The following is a 22944-nucleotide window of genomic DNA, read 5'->3' as shown; positions in this document are numbered from 1 at the left end:
GCAATAAACCCAAGGAACCACCCCATAGACCACATCTGTTAGCTATAAAGTTGCATTCCTTTGAACATCTTCGGTTGTAGATGGTGTTTAGAAAAGGTCCTTAGGTTTATTGCACGCTCTCACTTATTACGGAGAAAGCGGAGGTTTGTTCAGCGAGGTAGCGAGTTTTTCCCAAGGACAGAAACACACGTGAGTCACATTTGCCGAGGACTGTCCCCTCGTATTTAATTCATTTTCTACCGAAAAGTGTGAACTACGAATCCGCGTTCTTAGTTCAACAAGGATACACCCACAACGAGCTTTCTTCCTAAATAGTACGAGACGGGTCAATCACTGTTCTAATATCCTTCGGACAGTCAAGTTCACTGTTCTAATACCTCTTGGGCAGTCAAGTCTACGGTTCTAACACTCATCGGGCCGTCAAGTTCCAACATAATTCATTCAGTCAAGTTTTCGCTGCTCTAACGATCAAATCGAACAACCTTCGGGTTCATCACAACGCTTTCCGACACGACGAATCCAAACACGGTCTGTTCACGTCTAATATTGTAATCCAGTGTAAATAAATATATATATATATTATATAACTGTGAAGTCCAGTTATATTCCAACCCAATCTCCCCTTATTCTCCCAAACGAAATAAGGGGATCGCCCTGTTCGTGGTGTCGATTCGTGCAATCGTAGCGGGAATTTACGACTCCCGTTGACGCGCTATAACGCGACCGTCTCCCCGCAACCGGACGAATTACCAAAGAGAAATGGAGTATTTTTGGCTCCAGTAGTCGAACATCAGATATATTTAACCTCAGGTTTTTCATTTATAAACGCTGATATCGAATACTTCAACAAACTTTGTAAGAATCGAGCCGGAACCACTATATGCAGACAAACACTACCAATCCACGACAGAAACTCAAGAACCGATTGTCGCAGCGAAATAATAAACTTCAAACCTCACATTGAACATTGCCAAATAACTGTACTTAAGATTGAAGACATTAGCTTTATACCGCTCAAAACTAGCAATTACTACATTGCGATACCAGCAAACCCAATAGAAATAGACACAATTTGCCAAACGAAACATACCTTGCAAAAACTTGACAAGCCCTCCATCATAAGAGCCAACACTTTTTGCGATATATTGTACAAAGATGAACACATGCGTATAGGCGAAACAAAAAACGAAGTCAAATACGAAATCACAACAAAAACCCTAGCGCTCAAAACAAACGATAGTTTCACTCACCTGTTAGATAAACTCGAGCGAGCACCAAAGGTAATAGACAATTTACAAGGCTATAAAACCACGATAGATAAAATAGGCGACGAGATAGAAACTCTTAATTTCTAACATAGAATCAAAAATATACAGTATTGGGGACTAACCATGCTCCAGATATTAGGGTACATAGCATGAGGCATACTAGGAATATATGGATTAAACAAAATAGGGGTATTCAAATGTATCAGGAAATGTATACCGAACAAATTATGTATCAATCTATTTTGCTGCCGGAATGAAACCGTAATCAACAGCCACAATGCGACAGCCCAGTCTCGCTCGAGCAACCGAGGCGAACAGATGTGTGTAAGCAAACGTGTGCTCCAGTCAAGTGATTCAGAGAAGTGCTACGAATAGTGATAGTGACAAACAATGCAACAGCAGATATCAACGATCAAGATTGCAACCAATGGAGAAAAATATTACATAAAAGGGTCGTCAGATTTACCAGGCTTACAGCAACAACAGCAAAATAATAACAACCAAAATGATATGGAAATAGAAGAAATGGAAGAGCAGCGGAGACAGGAGGAGTGCAGACACGACAACAAAATAAGTTACCAGGACGAAAACTGGAAGCTAGCAAAGACTAGCAAAAAACGTAAAATAATTCCAGGCACAAATGCTGCAGGAAACCCAGATACAGAAAAGCAGCGATGGCTGCAAGAATTACCTTTAAGAAACTCCTTCAGCTCACTAACGGAAGAAATAGACAATGACCCGACAAGCAAAACCACAACTAAAACACCTTACATATCAAAACCACCACCAATATTTGTTGAGGCCCAAATAATAGACCCGCTTATTGATCTACTAAACAATGTAGTCGGGAAGGATAACTACACAATAAAACAAACAAAATTAGAACAAGTAAAAATTCAAACAAACACCCCAGAAGTTTATAGGAAAGTGATAAATGAACTAAAGGAAAAAAATGCTATATACCACACGTACCAACTCAAAACAGAAAGGAGCTATAAAATAGTTATAAGAGGTTTACATCCAAAAACTAACACAAAAAAATTAAGTGAAGAATTAGGAAAAATTGGCCATGAAACAAGAGCAATAAACAATATGACAAGATACGATACGAAGCAACCATTGCCACTATTCTTAATAGAACTGGAACCCAGAACCAATAACAAGGAAATCTATGAAATCAAAAAAATACTAAATACAATTGTAACAATGGAACCACCACGCTACAAAAAAGATATACCACAATGCATGCGGTGTCAACAATACGGACACACAAAAAATTATTGCAACAGAAGCCCGGCATGTGTTAAATGTGCAAAAAATCACCTAACAATACACTGCCCATACACAGGAAAAATAGAAGAAGTTAAATGCTATAATTGTAACGGAAACCACCCAGCCAGCTACAAAGGATGTGAAATAAGGAAACAAATACAACGTAAACTGTTTCCTCCACTTCGCAACAGATCACACAATGACCATCAACCACAACAAAGTATAACGGATAACGAAACAACATTGAAAGCACAACACGGACTAAACGCTATAAGCAGAAACATAGATCCCCAAGGTAAACGAAGCTACGCACAAGTAACTAAAAACATTAGCAAACCAACGCTTGCAATCAATCAGAATGAAAACAATAACATCGAAGACGTTACAGACATCAAAGAAATGCTCAAACAATCCATTAAAGGTATGGAAATGTTAGGAAAAATGGTAAGTGATCTAAACACAATACTAAGACAACAAGCACAACAAAAAACAATCATGTTACAACTACTCACTAATTTGCTAAGTAAAAAATAGAGGTGGACAGTTTGAAAATAGCAGTCTGGAACTCCAATGGCTTGCAACAGCGAGCCCACGAAACTAAAATATTTTTGTATAAAAATAATATTAATATACTACTTGTCTCAGAAACACATTTCACCCTAAAAAACTACATGAAAATACCGTACTACACCATATACGATACCAAACATCCCTCAGGTAAAGCACATGGAGGAACTGCAGTAATAATAAAAAATGACATCAAGCATCACTTACATAGTCAAACAAATCAAGAACACCTACAAGCAACCACTGTCACAATACAAACCAATGACAATTACTTCCAGATGTCAGCAGTATATGTACCTCCGAGACACAAAATGACACTTAAAAAATGGGAAGAGTACTTCCAATCCTTAGGCGACAAATATATAGCGGCAGGAGACTTTAATGCAAAGCACACATTATGGGGTTCGAGAATTAGCACGCCGAGAGGTAGAACATTGGAAAAATACATTAGAAGCAGCAACCTCAACGTACTATCTACAGGAAAACCAACGTACTGGCCGACAGACCCCAATAAAATACCTGACCTGTTGGATTTTGCAGTAACAAAAGGGCTAAATGTAAGCAAATTAAAAATAGCAACCAGCCTCGAGCTTAACTCCGACCATACACCAATTATAATAGAATATACAAGCAAACCACTACTTTATAACAAGTCAGAGTCGCTTTGCAATAAAACCACCAACTGGCAAACTTTCAAAGAGCTGATCGAAAACAAAATCAACTGCAATATCCCGTTGAAAACACCTGAACACATTGAGCAGGCAGTAGCAACTTTGACAGAAATAATACAAGAAGCAGCGTGGGCAACCACCACCTATGAAACAAATAGCAGGCAATCAAAAATTATTCCGCAGGACATCCTAGACAAAATCAGGGAAAAAAGAAAAGCGAAAGCAAAATGGCAAAAACAGAGAACACGAGAAAACAAGAAAAACCTAAATAAACTTGCAAAGGAACTAAAGAATAAAATAAGGGAACATCATAATAACGAATTCTCAAAATTCATCGAATCACTATCCGCGCATGAGAATACCGACTACTCCCTATGGAAAGTCACTAACAAAATTAAGAAAACAGTAAAAACAATCCCAGCAATCAGAAAAATGGACAACACATGGGCCAGAACCAACGAAGAACAGGCAGAAGAATTCTCAAAGCACCTACAAAATATATTTTCGCCGTATGAAATTAATAACAGCATCCCTGGATGGCAAACAAATGAAGAAGTGGAAAATGCCAGCAACACAACTGATAAACGCTGCACCATACTCAGCACAACAGCGCAAGAAGTTACAAACTTAATTGAGGCAACAAAGACAAGTAAAGCACCAGGATTTGACTTGATCAATGGGAAAATCTTAAAAAACCTTCCCCCAAAGGCAATAAGACTAACAACGATAATATTTAACGCAATTCTAAGAATACAGTACTTTCCTACACTATGGAAAATAGCACAGATAGTGATGTTACCCAAACCAAACAAAAACCCACATCTAGCTGCATCCTACAGGCCGATATCATTATTACCTGCGTTTTCCAAATTATTAGAAAAAATAATATATAACCGCTTAAAACCAACAATAGAAGAAGAAAAACTAATACCGAACCATCAATTTGGATTCAGGAATAAACACTCCACAATAGAACAAATGCATAGACTCGTCAATGAAATCTTACAGTCGCTTGAAACAAAACAATACTGCACAGCACTCTTTATGGATATCGAAAAAGCATTCGACAAAGTTAACCATGAAAAACTTCTTCAAACAATCAAAAAGCAATTTCCAGAACAAATCTACAAACTACTCAAATCTTACTTAAACAACAGAACCTTTGTAGTAAAAATAAATGATGCATACTCTGAAATTAAGGATATCAAGGCAGGAGTACCGCAAGGAAGTGTCTTAGGACCAATATTATACACACTATACACGGCAGATATACCAACAACTGCCAACAGCAAAACACTGACGTTTGCGGACGATACGGCCATACTAGTGAGGAATGCAAATCTAGAAACGGCCGCCGCACTGCTACAAGAACACATTACAAAAATAGAAAAATGGCTGCAAAACAAACAAATAAAAGCGAACACCAGCAAGTGCAACCACATAACATTTACACTTAGAAAAGGAAAAACACCAGATATCCAACTGAACGGCGTCCACATAGCACAAACAAAGCAAGTCAAATATCTAGGAATACATTTAGACACACACCTTACATGGAAGCACCATATAAAATCAATAATAAACAGAATAAGTGCAAAAAGGAAGCAGACGTACTGGTTAATCAATAGAAAATCTAAATTAAGCATAACGAATAAACTAAATATATACAAAACAATAATCAAACCAATCTGGACATACGGAGTCCCACTATGGGGGACGGCAGCAATGAGTCACATAAGCAAAATAGAAATAGAGCAAGCAAAAATTTTAAGGACAATAGTTAACGCTCCATGGTACGTCAGAAATGAAGACCTACGAAAAGATCTAAAAATTCCAACAGTCAAAGAGGAAATCGCTAGATACGCAAAAAAGTACAAAGAAAGACTTGCAGCACACCCAAACCAGCTGGCTGCTGAAACAAATAAAACCAAAATAGAAAGAAGACTGAAGAGGAAGCATCCCGCAGACCTCGAAATAGAGATGCAATAGGAAACCTAGAAGATGGAACCCCGCTGGGGGTAACCATCCACATGCTTTATTTATTTATTTTTATTTATTTTTTTATTTTTTATTTTTTTTTTTATTTTTTATTTTTATTTTTTTATTTTTTTTATTCTTTTATTCTCTAAGCTATAACATTTTACCAAATGTCCTTCTGGACAAATTGTAAAAATTTAACAAACAATAAAAAAAAAAAAAAACAATGCGACAGCCCCACCAGTACCAAGCACCCTGGCCTCGACACCCAACATCTATATTCCAACCAACAGATACCACCTCGAGGAAGAGAAGGAATCAGCTGTAATTTTCAAGCCACGTCGAGTCCGATTCCACAAAAGTCTTCTAAAGAGAACTTGAGGGGCCAAGCTCAATCTAAGAAGGGGGGAATGTCACAGGTGAAATTCGAGCAGCTATATGAAAAACCAAACTTCCGAGCGCCTTATCACGTGTGACCGTCTGGTCAGCACTCGTTCTCAGCCGCCTGGGTGGCATTCGGTCACTCTAGCCGTTCTCCGAAATATATGGTAAGTACGACCAAAGCCACTTCTCCCACTCCAACGAATAAAAGAATATAAATGCTCCCTCCAGAATCGCCCAGGTAGTCTAAAAAATTCTCAACTACCCTAAGTATTGAAAGTGTATCATCGCGAACCAAAAATAATACTGTACAAATTGAGTAAGAAATAAAGAACTCGATCTCCTGTTCGGAAATTGACAAGTTTCTTGTTTTATCATAATTTTTACGCGACACGGTTATGGTAAGACGCGATCGGCGAAATACAATTGGCTCTAAATTGCACCACCAACCGTGTAACTAAATCGAGCCCGTTAGAATTATTAATTGGTAAAACAGTAAGACCCTTCGGGTTATTGCTACCCGACAACATTCAAGAAAAGGTGGTAGATATCTCCGATGTAAGGCAGCAGGCTATAAAAAATATAGAAATTAATGCTAGATACGATAAAGATAGGTTCGACAAAACTAAAGTTAAAGTGATTAGATTTAGTCTCCATGATTTTGTACTACGTAAAAATGAGGAAAAAAATCAAACTAAATTAAATCCAAAGTTTAAGGGTCTATTTGTAATAGCAGAGATTTTGAAAGGATATAGGTACACCTTAAAAACATTAGGTGGTAAGCGATCATACAAATACAGTCATGATAGGTTGAGGAAGATACCAGATGGTTGCAGTCCTGCTGAGTTGGATATCAGTGGTGATGGCAGGGACAGTGACCATGGCGACATCAGTATCCCGATCTCGGAGGATCATTATGTACGTAACACGTAGCGGGGAATGTTTACATGAGCCTAGGTGCGGCCGTGTGATGAAGTTTACATGAGCCCAAGTGTGGTCATGTGATCCGGGAAAATGAGATTCGTTTGGATGCGAAATCGAAAATGGTCCACTGTGTCATTACGGTCTGAGTGGTAATTCACAGAATGCAGTTAGCACTTTGCATACTAATCACAATGCCACTGATTTACTTTTGTTATCGTACCGCCGATCAAAATTTTTGTTGTTGAACTGGACCCTTGACCTATTTGGACACTTGGTTAAATTGTACGTAACGTCAATTATATAGAGTCTAATGTTGGGAAAATCCAATATTTTAGATACACCCGAGGACGTGTGATAGTCAGAATGGCCGTGTCGGAGATGAAAGGACATAATAATTTTCCTGACATGTTATTGAGGAGATAAATATCATATTTATATCTTGTATTAGTGTATAAATCAAAATATGATTTAATTACCGACAATAACAAACTTTAAAACTATACATATATATAAGTAGAATATCTTATCGAAAATAATTTTTGTATATTTTTCGTTCTGCTGGTCATATGTATGATATCTGTTACGACTGTTCGCGGAGAGACGCGGTCGCGAGGAAAACGCGTCAGCGAGAGGCGTAAATTCTCGCTACGATTCGTATAATCGACGCCGTGAAATAGTCGTTCCCCTTGTTTCGATTAAGATAATAGGGGTGGTTGAATGAAATTAACACTGTGTTAACAGGTTAATATAGCATGTATTTTTCACAATAAATTAAATTATAATAGAAGCGTCACAAATTGTTTCGTGATAGGTACAGTTAATGTTTTACAGAGATTCGACTCGATTTCTTATGTATGCGGTGTGAATTCTATAATGAGACTGTTCAGATACGACTGTGCGGTTACAGTTGTCGAATGAGACTCATCGGTTACAGATTTCGGTTCTTTGTCTTTCGGGGAGACGATCCCCCCTATGCTCGGCTCACGCCATCGCACGTGTCACGTCGGTGACACAAAAGATTGCGAAATTAACAAATCGTCGGTGATGTACTCGCGTCGCGGCACGAACGAACGATTCTTTCACGAACAGGGTGAAGGAAATGAAACTTTATTTGGGAAAATGAGATTTATTGCAGAAATCCAACAGAGTGACGGTTACAACAGATAGCTTCGAGATGCTACGGAAGACTGTCCTTTTGTCGGTTTGGGAAGGTCCCTCCACCGAGGACTTAGTCCCTTTGGAGGGGGTCTCGTTAGTCTATTGTTTCAACAGATGCGGCATGCAGGGTGTTCGGTCTATCTGGTTACTAAGCGGATGGTTTTCTTGAGTGTGTGACATTCCCCCCTTCTTAGATTCGCTTTACTCCGTGGAAGCGTATGGTTCTGGTGGGTCGTCTGACTTGAATGACCCCGCTATTTTCATCATCTGCGATGTTTTGATAAGTGACCGTCCTTGGTGCTGTTGGTGTTTGATCGATCCTGTTTATGCGAGCGGTAGGGCAGAGTATTTTGATACATAAGTTTTTGGGAAGTGATCGGCATAGACATTCGAAAATTTTACCTTTGTACATTACATATATTGTTCCTAATCCTAGAGCTACGATTCCTAATATTTGTAGTGTGGATATGCCACATCCCTTTAATGAATTTATGCGTCGCTCAAATTGTAGGGTACTGATTTGCATTTGCAACATATCGAGGTCGGCTTTATATTGGTTAAAGTTATGAATTACTCTTGGAGCTGTTTCTAATATTTTCTCTAATATCGGAACGTCCGTTTCTTCGAAGCTGTATATACTATTCTTAAATTTGGTTTCGTAAGAGATATTTTTATGTGAACCTCCTATCTTCATAATATTATGATCGTAGGTGATTATGCACCCGGTTTTACTGCTTATTAAACTAGGCTGTCTAATCTCTAGGATTTTATGTGTCTTACATAATACGTCGATTTGTACATTTTTCGTAGGGATAACAATGTAATGGTTTTCTGTCTGCAAAGGTACGAACGTCAATCCTTCCAATTTGAAGGCAGCAGTCGGACAAGTTTTGACTGTCCGTTGATTATTAATTAATTCTGACCCGCATTCGGGTGAGTTCATTCTATTGTGACTCGGTTGAGTTCTTTTGCAAATATGGATGATTGCTGTTCGTTTACAATATCTGTCTAAGTAGTGACTATCGGCAAAGATGTATTGTTCTGAATTGGTTAATATCAAGTCAGTTTCTATTACAGGCGCAATGAATACAGAGTTTTGTTTAGAAGGTATCGGATAAATTTTTGTTATTTTCCATTCATTGTCTTCCAAAACCGCCACAGTTATTGTATATATAAGTTTGTTATCTCTTATCCATATTTTTAATTTACTTAGATCTAGAATTAGTTGAAAATTTTGAACTGAGGGTTCGATATGGTTGGTCATAAAGTTTTGTCTCGTTAATTGGTCAAGTGTTTGTAGGAATTGTTCAGGTTCTATAACTCGTGGATTTATGATTCCTTGTTTTCCTAACGTAACAGTGTTAAAAATTTCGTCGACGTTAACATGGAGTTCCGATATGGTAAATTCAGTTTGAATTACTAGGGAGACTAATATTTCGTTTTTTCCATTGTGGTTTTCAATCTTGTGTATATTGTTGGCAAGGTTTTCGAGTTGATCTGTTTTGGTGTCGTCTACCACGCGTTTGATAAGTGCGGTTTGGTCACTAAAGATTGTTTTTATTTTATTGTTGGAGTCGAATAATGTGTCGATGTTTTTGTTAATGAGTTCTAGGTCATTTTCGTCGAGGGTTCCGAACAAAGTTTTGGATACTGAGCCTATGACATTAAGCAATCCGCGTTTGCTTCTGTAATGCAATAATAATTTGAGCTGCCGAGACAGGTTTTGAAGATTTCTGTATTTAGATTTTAGGCTACTTATTTCTGGTATGTGAGCGCAAGGTGGTTTACATTGACGGTCTATTAAATCTATCACGCGTTGTAATCTATCAACTTGATCAATTGGATCGTTAAGCTTTACTATAAGGGTGATATCTATTTGTTCGTTGTACAGATAGAAGTCGTCGATGTGTTCCAAGAAAATGTTGGCGTAATTTAGTGGTTTTACTGCTAGGTCGCTTTTAATGTATTCAAGTGTTAAAATGATCCATGTTATGGTCTTCTTCCTGAAAAGTAGGGTTTTAGCCTGTTACCGTGGATTCTTTGCGTATGACCGTTGGAATATTCGATTAGGTAGGTGGGTGGATTGGAGGAGAGGATTTCTGCAGGTCCTAGCCATTCGTGATCTAGTTTGTTGGTTTTGTGATCGTTATGTACCCATACTCTGTCTTTTACTTGGAATATAGTTTGTGTTTTAATAATTTTTCGAATCTGATCCCTTTGATACCGCCTTTTGTTTGATTCAGTGATTTCTCTCGCTTTCGCTATATAGGCATTATGTCGGTTCCTCCAGAGTTTAAATAATTGATCTTTAGTTAGGATGGGGGTGTTTGATATCGAGGATGGCATGTTAGCTTGTCGTCCAAATGTTAGTTCGAATGGGGTGTGTCCGGTCGTTTCGTGTACTGAAGTATTATATCCCATACATATCAATTTTAAATTTTCGTCCCAGTCGTTCTGTCGGTCGGTCGTACAAGTTCGAATGAGATCTTTTACCACAGCGTGTGTCCGTTCAAGAGAACCGTTAGATTGCGGGTGGAAAGAAGTGGTTTTTACGTGTCGAATTTTGAAAGCCTCTTCGAATGTATCCATCAGTTTACATACGAAATTTCGTCCCATGTCCGTGAGGATACTTTTCGGTGCAGAAAATATATATACATAGTGATCCAGGAGTTCGTTAATAATCGAGTTGGCTGTTTGGTCTTTTAAAGGTATGAGAACGAGATATTTGGTTAATTGGTCTTGGATAGATAGGATAAATTGGTTGCCTCGTCTGGTTTTGGTTAGGGGTCCGAATATGTCCATTGCGATTTTATCATTAGGGTTAACGGGTGTGTCAGTTATTACGGGTTGCTCTTTGGCCCTAATACGGTTTAATTTTTCTCGTTGGCAGGTTTCGCAGTTTTGTATAAATTCTGTAACGTCCTGCTCTAGGTTTGTCCAGTGATGGTGTTCTTGTATTCGTTTCACGGTGCGGTGTATACCTAAGTGTCCTACTATTTCGTTATGGTTCTCGCGCAGTATAGTTTGCTTTTGTTCGTTATCGTAGTCTACTGGCGGATCTTGTCCAAATACCAATTTTATTTGAGGGAACCTAGTTGTTAGAAACCTTAACATGAGTTGAATGTTAACTTTTTCTAATGTACTGAAGCTATTGTCATTTATTCCTATATGCAAGTGTCCAGTCTGGTTAATAAAGTGTTTAGTTAATTGATGCAACCAGTGCTGTTCGTTAAAGTCTCCTAATTCGGTCTTTGTAATTTGTTTAAAGTGTGGTCTGTTAATCTTTTGAATTATTGGAGCTGGGGTGATATTTGTTTTCCAGTCGACATATTCGTCGTAATAGTTCGGGTTTTCTAAGCCGGATTGAATCTCTCCATTGGTGATAGGATACAATTGGGACAGAGCGTCTGCAGCTGTATTTTCTCTTCCCTTTTTGTATTCTATTTCATAATCATACTCCTCGAGTCTCAAGCGCCATCGCATGAGTCTCGATGAGGGATCCTTAACATTTTTTAGCCACTTCAAAGCTTGATGATCACTTTGAATCTTAAATTTTCTACCAAGCAAATATTGTCTCAGTCTTTTGATTGACCATACTATCGCTAGTAACTCCTTTTCGGTTGTGGAATAGTTTTTCTCGGGAGGGTTTAAGGTTCGGGATATGTAACAGCATGGATGTCCGTCCTGGGAGAGTATTGCTCCTAATCCGTCGTTACTTGCGTCTGTTATTAACGTGAACGTTTTTTCAAAGTCCGGATATTGCAGTACAGGGGCTTCACAGAGTTTTTGTTTCAGTGTGTCAAATGCAAACTGTTGTTTATCAGTCCAGTGGAATGGAGTGTCTTTCTTTGTGAGGTCCGTCAGTGGTTTCGCGATTTTGGAAAAATTGCGTATAAATTTCCTATAGTACCCAACGAGTCCTAAGAATGATCTTATGTGAGTCGCGGTTTTTGGTATTTTAAAATCCTTCACGGCCTGGATCTTTTCGGGGTTAGGCTTTACTCCTTCTTTTGTTACTACGTGCCCTAAATACTCCAACTCTGGTTTTAAAAATTCGCATTTATCTGGTTCTATTTTTAACCCTAAATTTTGTAATCTGTCTAATACAATAGCTAGATTTCGGTTGTGTTCTTGGATGGTGCTTCCGAATATTATGATATCGTCTAAGTATACAAAGCAGTTATTTCCTACCAAGCCCCGTAGCGCGGTATCCATCATGCGTTGGAACGTTGCCGGTGCATTTTTGAGTCCGAAGGGCATGCGATTATAGTGAAAGTGACCTTGTGGAGTTGAAAACGCAGTATATTTTTTTGATTTTTGTTCCATAGGTATTTGGTGAAATCCTGATGAGAGGTCTAGGGCTGAGAAAAATTTAGCCTTGCCTAAATGATCGAGTATCTCGTCCGCATTCGGTAAAGGATACGCGTCTTGGTCTGTTTGCTCGTTTAACTTCCGAAAGTCTATAACAATCCTCCACTTTTGTTTACCTGATGCGTCTAATTTCTTTGGAACTACCCAAATTGGTGCGTTATATGGACTATCCGATGGTTCTATGATGTGTTTGTTTAACATGTCGTTGATTTGAGTCTCGATTTCTTTTTTATGACATTCGGGCGGTCTATAAGATTTGACGTTTATGGGTTTGTCTGTTTTGAGTGTGATTGTATGTTCGGTTAAGTTAGTGCATGGTAGTGAGTCTGTTTCCATGTTAAAAACGTCTAAGTAGTTAATAAGGATTTTTTCAAGAGGTTCTCGAAGTTCTGGATCAATATGTTTAGTGCGTATTACTCGCGCAAATTTATTAATTTGTGTCAATCTATCCGGTTTTTCTATCTCGTTTGTAATATGGCAGATTTGCTTACCAGTGTTGATAAAGCATATTGTGGTGGGCTTTCCTCCGATGTATTGAGTTGAGGTTAAAGTTTCGCCTGGTCCTATCTCGTTATCGGTGCTCTGGAAAGGTAATGTGATCTCGTCTAGGGTCAGTTTGTCGTTAGTGACGTTATATCGGTACTTCTTAAGGAATGGGAGTCCGATTATTCCGTCTTCGATTAGAGGAAAATTGTCAGGGACTATATGGAACTGATGATCCTTCTTGAAAATATTTAGGTTACAAACTTTGTTTGTGGTGTGTTTGTCGTTTCCCATTAGGAAAGTTTTTGGACTGGAGGTTTGAGCGTTCAGTGAAGTGCCCTTCTTTATGAGATTTATTCCTGCTCCAGTGTCGACGAGAAATCTGGCTCTTTTTCCGTCTCTTCGTCGCAACTCGATCGACAATAATCTTCCGGTGGTGGTACAGTTAACCCTCGGCATGTTTCTTCTCGGTTCTCCGTTGTCTGGTTTACTCGAGGTGGAAGTTTTCCTTGGTTGGCAAATGGAAAATTTTGGGGGTAGCAACCTCCGGCCGTGTGTCCGGTTCGCAAACACTTGGGACACTTCGGTTTCACGTGGTCGTCTAATGGTCGCCCAGATGACCGAGCAAAACTTCGCAGTTGTGGGTTCGTAGCATTTTGCTTGGGTGCCGGTATGGTGTTGTAGGATTGGTTCCTTGGGCGATTGGCGACACGATTCGCTTCTCGTAGCCATTGTTCTCGATCAGCGGCTAATTGTTGGGCAAGGTTCAGGTTTTTCGGGTCGCTAACCACTACCATCTGTCCTATTTCATGTCGTAGGTTGAGTAAATATGTTTTGAGCGCCTCGCGTTCTTCAATATCTATGGCTATGCGTCGTTCGGTTGGTGTACGATTTTCGTTTTGAACTGCGTAATTCAGTTCATTGAGCTGTTGTCGGAATCTAGAGTTGAAAGATTGCACACTTTCTGTTGCCCCTTGTTTTAAATTCCTTAGTCTGTCTCTACAATTGCTGATAGTTGTTGGTGTTTGCACATGTTGTCTCAAGCACGAATACAATTCTTCGAACGAGTCAATCCTTAGATACCGTATGTTTCTTTTCGCATCACCGATAATTCTTTGGATTAATATAAGGTCTAATAATAGCTCTCTTTCACTTGCCTTACATCTGGCTCTTGCTTTGCGGACCGATGAGATGAAATCTTCAACGCCTACGTCATCTCGACCCCGTAGTGTTTCGATAGTTTGTATGGCCTTGTCTGCGTCAAGCCCTTGGTCTTCGTTGCGGTCGTTTCCTTGTCTAGTCGTAACGTGATTACTTCGTTGTTTTCGTGAAACATTTGGTTCGTCGGTTTCGTCGTCTGTCATTTGGTCAACACCGGTTGCTAAAGGCGTGCTCGTGAGCGGTTGGTCAGTTTCGGTATCGTACCTTAGTTCCATAGCCTTTGCAAGGCCTCGTATTTCTTTGGCCCGATTTTTATCACAAGTTTCCGCGAATTCTTTTATTCTATTCATATTTTGATCAGTATTACTTCTAAAGTTTCTGAACTCGTGAGTTAGACTTTGAAGTTGTTCGATCACAGTCATAATTAATTCGCTCTGCTTTGCCGTACTCATGTCAGTTGGATTCATCTTGATAGACGCGATATTTTCGGAAGAGTCACTATCTTCAGAACGTATTTTGGGTTTAGGATTTCGATAATATTCGAAAACCAGCTTACCGAGATTCTTCATAGACCCTTCTTTTGATCAAAGAGGTGACCGTGGTCCTTCGCTGTAGAATCCGTAGACTTCCCTTTGAAGTTTCCCCTTGATGCGATGAATGGATCGTGGCAGGATCGCCAATTTTGTCACGTCGGAGACACAAAAGATTGCGAAATTAACAAATCGTCGGTGATGTACTCGCGTCGCGGCACGAACGAACGATTCTTTCACGAACAGGGTGAAGGAAATGAAACTTTATTTGGGAAAATGAGATTTATTGCAGAAATCCAACAGAGTGACGGTTACAACAGATAGCTTCGAGATGCTACGGAAGACTGTCCTTTTGTCGGTTTGGGAAGGTCCCTCCACCGAGGACTTAGTCCCTTTGGAGGGGGTCTCGTTAGTCTATTGTTTCAACAGATGCGGCATGCAGGGTGTTCGGTCTATCTGGTTACTAAGCGGATGGTTTTCTTGAGTGTGTGACACACGCGTCGATGATCACGCAGGCCGACTTCTTCGTTAGAAAATAACGGTCCGAGATCGACGGTTCCAGAACTCGTTACTTGGTGACAAATATGCGCTCGTCGATACAATGTATATTTTTCGTCGGGCAGATAAGAGGATGTATCTGCGACGCTGGAGGACCGCGAGCGACGGTTGGAAATACGATCTCTGCAGAGCCTCGTGGCGTAACAATATCGCATCACGTCCTGATTCCAGAGCGTGAGCACGGAAGACTGGGATTGAAGGTAACAATTTGTCTTTGAATTACGATTACCGAAAATCTATTATATTTGCAGGAAAAGCTCTTATACTAAAGTCCTACGTAGCTATCTGATAATGAGTCACAGCAGTTCGCGTTATGACAAGTAATATTTACGTTATTAATAAAAAATGGAGACCGGAGAAAGTGTATTACAACTATCCCTTAACACGCCATGGGGTCGATAGTAGTATAATACTTTTTTTCTTTGAAATCAAAATATTTATTAAATTAAATTGTAACTGTAAATAAAAGAAATTATCATGACACAAAATAATTGCCCTCATACAGAAATATATATGTCGGAGATGAAAGGACAACGAGGCCACCCGTTGGAATTACTTGGAAAAACCTCAATAGCATTCACGAAATAACCCAAACACAGCCATTCGAAACTTGAGACAATGAGCTTGGGCTCGAGGCGACGACCGGTCGCCGAGTGTAGCCACGGTCACGGGATGAACGTTCCACCTAACAGAGATATAAAGTTACATAGCTTTCCTTTAAAGAATTGGCCGTACCGGCACTTGACAATAAAACATTCCAGCGGCCACACACAGACCCCCCCATTCTTTGGGTAAGATGGTCGCCAGATGCCGACGCATCATTCGCAGTTTATGTTCAGATAGCCTGAGGAACCGTTACAAATCTTAGGATCTGGTTAACTAGATTGGTATTATTATTATTTAGATTGGCAAACAGTCTTTATTATATCAGCCCGTATATCTGTCACCTATTGCGGCAAGATACGGGAGATCTGCTTTCCTCGCGTACGACGTTTCCCGCTAGGAACCCTCTCTCGAGAGCGGCTAGCATCCTTTTCTAACCGCCAACATGGATGTTACGTCGCGAAGCTTGATATGGATCGTGTTTCTAACCGTCTCTCGCGGTCCTCTAGCGTCATACACAAATCGTTTCATCTCCCCGACGGGATATACAATGTATCGACGAGCGCACGGTTGCCGCCCGGCCGCGAGTTCCAGAAACGTCGACTCGATCCGTTCTTTAATTACACAAAGAAGTCGGCATACGTGATCATCGGCGCGAACGGTGGCGTGATGGGAGCGCGGAGGGGGTCGTCTCCCCGAGAGGACAAGAAATTTATCCTAGGGCAGTCAGTCTTTCTTTCAAAATCCTACCGCACACGTCTTAACCGCTAACGGATAAAATCGATACGTATCAAAATCAATCTCTCGGCGTTCTATCCATCAAATCGATCCATCTTCGGATTAATCAATTACTGTGCTTTCCGACACAACGAAGTCAAACGCCATTGGCAGCTGATAAGCGATTATCCCAAGATATCGAAAGAAACACCAGATGCCATAGATGATTTTCTTGAGACGGTAAAATTGAATCTTAAAGCATTAGAGAAATTAGGGGAGCCGGTCACGTCGAATGTCATCTTGATCGATTTATTCACATCTAAGTTACCCTCATCAACTGTACGCAAGTGGCATCATACATTGCCCGATAAAAGAATGCCCTCGTATACGCATCTAATAGATTTTCTGACGGTACGGGCAAACGGCGACCAACCCAATACCAGACCGAGGGAGACAAAAGAGTCGTCTCATCAACGTCCCAGTCATCAACCTAATTCGTCACGAGGACAAACTTTCTCTACCGCAAAAGGGACCTGGACATGTCACATATGCCGAGGGTCTCATGACATAAAGAATTGCCAATTCTTCAGAGGAAAGCCCGCCAAGACACGCGCTGAACTAATAAAGAAGGCATCGTTATGCACAAATTGCCTAGGCAAAGGACACACCATTACCCATTGCCCCGCCGGATCATGTCGCATATGTCGACGACGACACCATACTCTTCTCCATCGAGATAACATTCAGGTCAGTGATAAGGTTTCGAACTCGCGATCACCTTGCAGTAGGCCACCGAGCGATCGATCATTAAGCAAACGATCATCAAGCGGTCGATCGTCGAGCGATCGATCCTCTAACAGTCATTCATCGAACGACCGTTATAATAAAAGCCGATCTCCCACCGGGTCACCGACACCTCGTCATACCCACCGTTCAAGACGTGCTACCGAATCCAAACAAAGATCTATTCATCGCCACGAACCACGTTCACCGCGACCTAACTCGATCGAATCGCACGGATCAGCCAAAGAACAGCGATCCAAGAAAAAATGACTGAACATGACAATAGAAAAGGCGACCGAGGCACCAGATATATCTCCACAAGCTCCACTAAATCACGATTTGTTAGTCACTGCGCAGATAAATACTTTAAATAACAAGGCACTTCCCATCCGAGCTAGGGCGTTGCTAGACACCGGATCTAGCATGAATTTTATGACTGAAGAATTCGCCCGCTCACTTTACCTCAAACAAAGGAGATGTTCGGTGCCAATCGGAACCCTAGATAATTTGACTACCATTGCGAAGCAACAAATCACGGCCACCCTTACTTCTGTAGATGGCACATACTCAAGCACAATGAAATTTTTAGTAATACCTACTATATCGCCAGCAATTCCGGACCAACCCATCGATCGATCGCTAATCAATCTACCCAAGAATCTACGACTAGCTGATCCAGAATTCCACCAGTCACGCCCGATCGAAGTATTATTAAGCGCAGGACCAACTTTAGCATCATTATGCATCGGGCAAATCAAGTTGAATCAAGCAAACCATTCCGAGTTATGCTTACAAAAGATTCGGTTGGGTCATCGGGGGGAGCCCAAACGCACAAATAGCTACACGTTCTTTTCACGTCAACACAACTGATTTGCAAGCCGATCTAGCGCGTTTCTGGGAACTCGATGAAGGACCCCCCACCACATATTTGTCGGAATCAGAAAGAACATGTGAGGAACATTTCCGAAATCATGTCCGACGCACGAAAGAAGGGCGATACATCGTCGCCCTACCATTCAATGAAAGACTTCCTTCATTGGGAACTTCGAAGGCCGTAGCCATGAATAGGCTCACCTCACTTCATCGTCGATTCCGCCGCGATAAGCAATTCGAAACAGCATATCGCGCGGTTATTCAAGAGTATCTGGACCTGGGACACATGAGCAAAATCACATCCGCTGATCCCTCCGATAACGTATATTATTTACCGCATCACGGCGTGGTCAAGGAATCAAGCGATACCACTAAACTTCAGGTTGTGTTCGACGGATCAGCGTCCAGCACCACCGGAGTTTCACTCAACGACACTCTTCACACCGGTCCAAAGCTACAAGAAGATCTAGTTAGCATTTTGTTGAAATTTCGCTCTCACCAGTATGTCCTAACTGGCGATATTGAAAAAATGTATCGTCAAATCCTGGTGAGACCAGAAGATCGAAAGTATCAGCATATTCTGTGGAGCAATTCCAAAAACGAGGTCGAAACCTACCGGCTCAACACCGTGACCTTCGGGTTATCCGCAGCTCCGTACCTTGCCCTTCGGTGCCTAAAACAATTGGCAGAGGACGAGGGCCATCGATTCCCACGCGCTTCATCGATTTTGAGACGTGATTTCTACGTCGATGATGCTCTCACCGGAGCTGACACAAAGGAAGAAGCAGTGTCTATCAGAAAAGAATTAACCAAACTACTACGATCTGCCGGGTTGAATATAAGAGAATGGGCATCCAACGACCAAGACATACTACGTGGGCTGTCAGAAGTCGATAAAAATCGAAGACTACAATTGGGGGAGTCTGCAACTCTGAAAACTCTTGGGGTTTTTTGGGATTCGCATGACGATGCAATCCTCTACTCAGTTGAAACAAAAATTAAAATGTCACACATCACCAAACGATCAATCAGCTCTGTGATTGCCAGAATATATGATCCACTGGGATTACTCGCGCCAGTGATAGTTCGAGCAAAAATCCTATTGCAACGAGTCTGGACACTGAAGGTGGACTGGGATGAATCGCTTCCATCAGATCTACATTCAGAATGGAATCGATACTATTCACAATTACCATTATTGAATAACATCCAGTTTCCCCGAAAAACCATCATCAAAACAGCTGTTAACATCGAGCTTCATGGTTTTTGCGACGCCAGCGAGAAGCCGTACGGAGCCTGTGTGTATATTCGTACGATCAATGTTGACGGAATCATCCAGACTATATTACTAACGGCGCGCTCCAAAGTAGCCCCACTCAAAACTCTGACCATACCAAGACTCGAATTAAGCGGAGCACTACTTCTTACTTCGTTGATTTCAGTTGTGAAATATTCTTTAACGACAAGAATTTCTCGAACCGTTTACTGGACGGACTCATCTATCGTGCTCCAATGGATCAAATCTTCAACACACACACTAAAAACCTTTGTGGCGAATCGAGTATCCGAAATACAAAACAAAACCAATATCGACGACTGGCGACATGTGCCCACCACCGATAATCCAGCGGATTTGATCTCCAGAGGTCAAACGCCTAAAGAATTTTTAAATCAGGCCATTTGGAAAACCGGACCGGAGTGGCTTAATCAGACCGAAGAGAGTTGGCCAAATTGGAGCCCCATAACGGCGGACGAAATCCCAGAACAAAAAAGAACAATATGTTTAACCAGCAATACGATCGAACCTTCCATCTTAGACCGATATTCTCCCTGGCCGAAGCTCATAAGAGTCGTCGCTCGATGCCTTCGTTGGAAAACCAAACAAAATCGAGCGACACCGCTGACAGTAGATGAAATTAATTCATCCTACAACAAATTGATACAGGTGATACAAAACACTTATTTCTCAAATGAAATTCGCCAGCTCCAGAAGGACCGGATCAACGAGGTTGGAGGGAAGCTCCAAAGCTTCAAATCCCTTCATCGATAAGGAGGGGATACTACGAGTCGGAGGAAGACTCAGTAACTCACCGATTCCGTTCCAACAAAAACACCCTATCATTTTACCGAAAGCCCCAATTACAAAACTGATCATTTATCATGAGCACACGACTAATCATCACGCAGGAACACAATCAACATTATACGCAGTGAGGCAACGCTATTGGCCCATCGATGGTCGCAGTCAAGTATGGCGAACTATCAAAGGGTGCGTACGATGTTGCCGATCTAACCCACCCCCAGTAGAATACCTGATGGGGGATCTCCCAGAGGCGCGCATTACCGAGTCACGGCCATTCACCAACGTCGGGACTGATTATTGCGGCCCCTTCTACATCAAAGAGAGGAGGCACCGCAACCGCAGCAAGGTCAAGGTTTACGTCGCTATCTTCATATGTCTAGCAACCAGAGCTGTACACATCGAATTGGTAAGTGACCTTACCACCGCAGCTTTCCTAGCAGCTTTACGACGATTTATATCCCGACGAGGACATTGCGCGACAATTCTCTCGGATAACGGCACCAACTTTGTCGGGGCTAATAGAGAATTGAACGAGCTTCGAGCCCTCTTCCAGTCAGACGAGCACAACGAAAAGATACAGAGTTTTCTCACCGATAGAAAAATACAATGGAGTTTTAATCCGCCCAACTCACCACATTTCGGGGGTTTGTGGGAAGCCGCAGTGAAATCGTTCAAACGTCATCTAATACGCGTCGTCGGCACGGAAGTATTAACGTATGAACACCTCAACACACTTGTTATTGAGATTGAAGCCATCTTGAACTCCCGTCCCATTACTCCGATATCATCCGATCCTAATGATCCGCCTGTCCTCACCCCCGGTCATTTTTTAATAGGAGATGCACTAACCAGTTTACACGAACGAGATTTCAGAAATATTCCACCAAACCGATTATCCAGTTGGCAGCGGATCAACCAGTTAAAACAACATTTTTGGAACCGATGGTACCGCGAATACCTCACTGAGTTAACCAGACGTAACAAATGGAGCAAGGGCGCTCACAGTATTCGCGAAGGCACCATCGTCCTAATCCGGGAGGACAACATTCCTTCGATGCAATGGCCCTTAGGCCGCGTCATCAAGGTACACCCTGGAGCAGATGGCATCATCCGCACAGTCACGATAAAGACAGCAACCAATACCCTGGATCGCGGCGTCAAACGACTGGTTCCCCTGCCCTGTCAACCTGATACGGAGAGGTCCGAATTACCAAGAAGGGTGAAGGAGGTGGAGAAAATAGATGCCTAAACATTTCCAGAAATTTTGATCAGTATCCGATCAACGGGGGGAGTATGTTACGTCGCGAAGCTTGATATGGATCGTGTTTCTAACCGTCTCTCGCGGTCCTCTAGCGTCATACACAAATCGTTTCATCTCCCCGACGGGATATACAATGTATCGACGAGCGCACGGTTGCCGCCCGGCCGCGAGTTCCAGAAACGTCGACTCGATCCGTTCTTTAATTACACAAAGAAGTCGGCATACGTGATCATCGGCGCGAACGGTGGCGTGATGGGAGCGCGGAGGGGGTCGTCTCCCCGAGAGGACAAGAAATTTATCCTAGGGCAGTCAGTCTTTCTTCCAAAATCTTACCGCACACGTCTTAACCGCTAACGGATAAAATCGATACGTATCAAAATCAATCTCTCGGCGTTCTATCCATCAAATCGATCCATCTTCGGATTAATCAATTACTGTGCTTTCCAACACAACGAAGTCAAACTATTTCTGTCGACGCAATAATTATTGTAGGCTAGTGTAAATAAATATATATATATATTCTATAACTGTGGATTCCAGTTATATTAAAAACTAATCACCCCTATTATCCTAAAAGAAATAAGGGGATCGGCCTGCTCGTGGTGTCCATTCGTGCAATCGTAGCGGGAATTTACGACTCCCGTTGACGCGCTACATCAAACGATCGCGTCTCCCCGCGACTGGACGAAAATACAATGGAGATTAACCAATTAACAGCAACGTCTATTTCCCTCACCCTCCGAGCGGAGGCTTTCTTTGACGAATCCGATGACCTCGTGCCCTTAGGCACATCCCACCATAGTTTTCCTCTGCAGCGTCGTTGCGACGGAAAGTCATTCTTTTTCTTACAGTCGCATTAGTTAGATACCTAGTGTGTTTGTACGATCAGTGAATAACCTACGTCTTGGTAAAGAGTTAATCAAGCGATCCTTGTATCACGAGGAGTAAGTCGAGTTCAACTTAGACTTTGAAGTAAAGTAGATCAGTTATCCCGTGGGCCGTGGATTCGCTATACCGACCCCGTGATCATTGTCATTATCGTTCGAGTATCGAGACCGGTAGTTTATCTTGTATTTGTGACAATAAATGATATCATCGATTGTACACCGACGATGAGCGACCCTGGCGCAGATTCTTTACACGCCCCAAACCCAAGTGTTAACCCTAACCCGACATATAAATATAAACCACATTCTTTAAAAACTGACAGTTTATTTGACTCTTTATCTGAGTTTAAAACTGACTTATCTGTCATCGTGAAACATGTTTCACGGCGAAGAAGTATGATGTATTTTTTGTATTC

The 22944-nt window shown here is 41.4% G+C and overlaps 1 protein-coding gene across 4 annotated transcripts in view; it reads left to right on the top strand.

The window, feature by feature from the left end:
• LOC139993506 (uncharacterized) overlaps positions 1-22944 on the top strand; it is a 60501-nt gene that overhangs the window by 34246 nt on the left and 3311 nt on the right. For 3 of the 4 annotated variants that reach the window (XR_011801396.1, XR_011801395.1, XM_074112016.1), the window contains one exon: positions 6049-7477. The exons of the other annotated variant lie outside the window; for it this stretch is intronic. Coding sequence is in view for 1 of the 3 variants with exons in the window: in XM_074112016.1 (XP_073968117.1) it covers positions 6049-6083 (35 nt within the window). In the remaining 2 variants the exon portion in view is untranslated. Of the gene's footprint in view, positions 1-6048; positions 7478-22944 lie in introns of those variants that run through there. 4 annotated transcript variants of the gene reach the window in all.

The sequence above is a fragment of the Bombus fervidus genome, chromosome 13 (genome assembly GCF_041682495.2).
Source record: "Bombus fervidus isolate BK054 chromosome 13, iyBomFerv1, whole genome shotgun sequence".
Taxonomy (NCBI): Eukaryota; Metazoa; Arthropoda; class Insecta; order Hymenoptera; family Apidae; genus Bombus; species Bombus fervidus.
The sequence above is the reverse complement of the archived record's forward strand: the minus strand, read 5'-3'. Positions and strand labels throughout refer to the sequence as shown.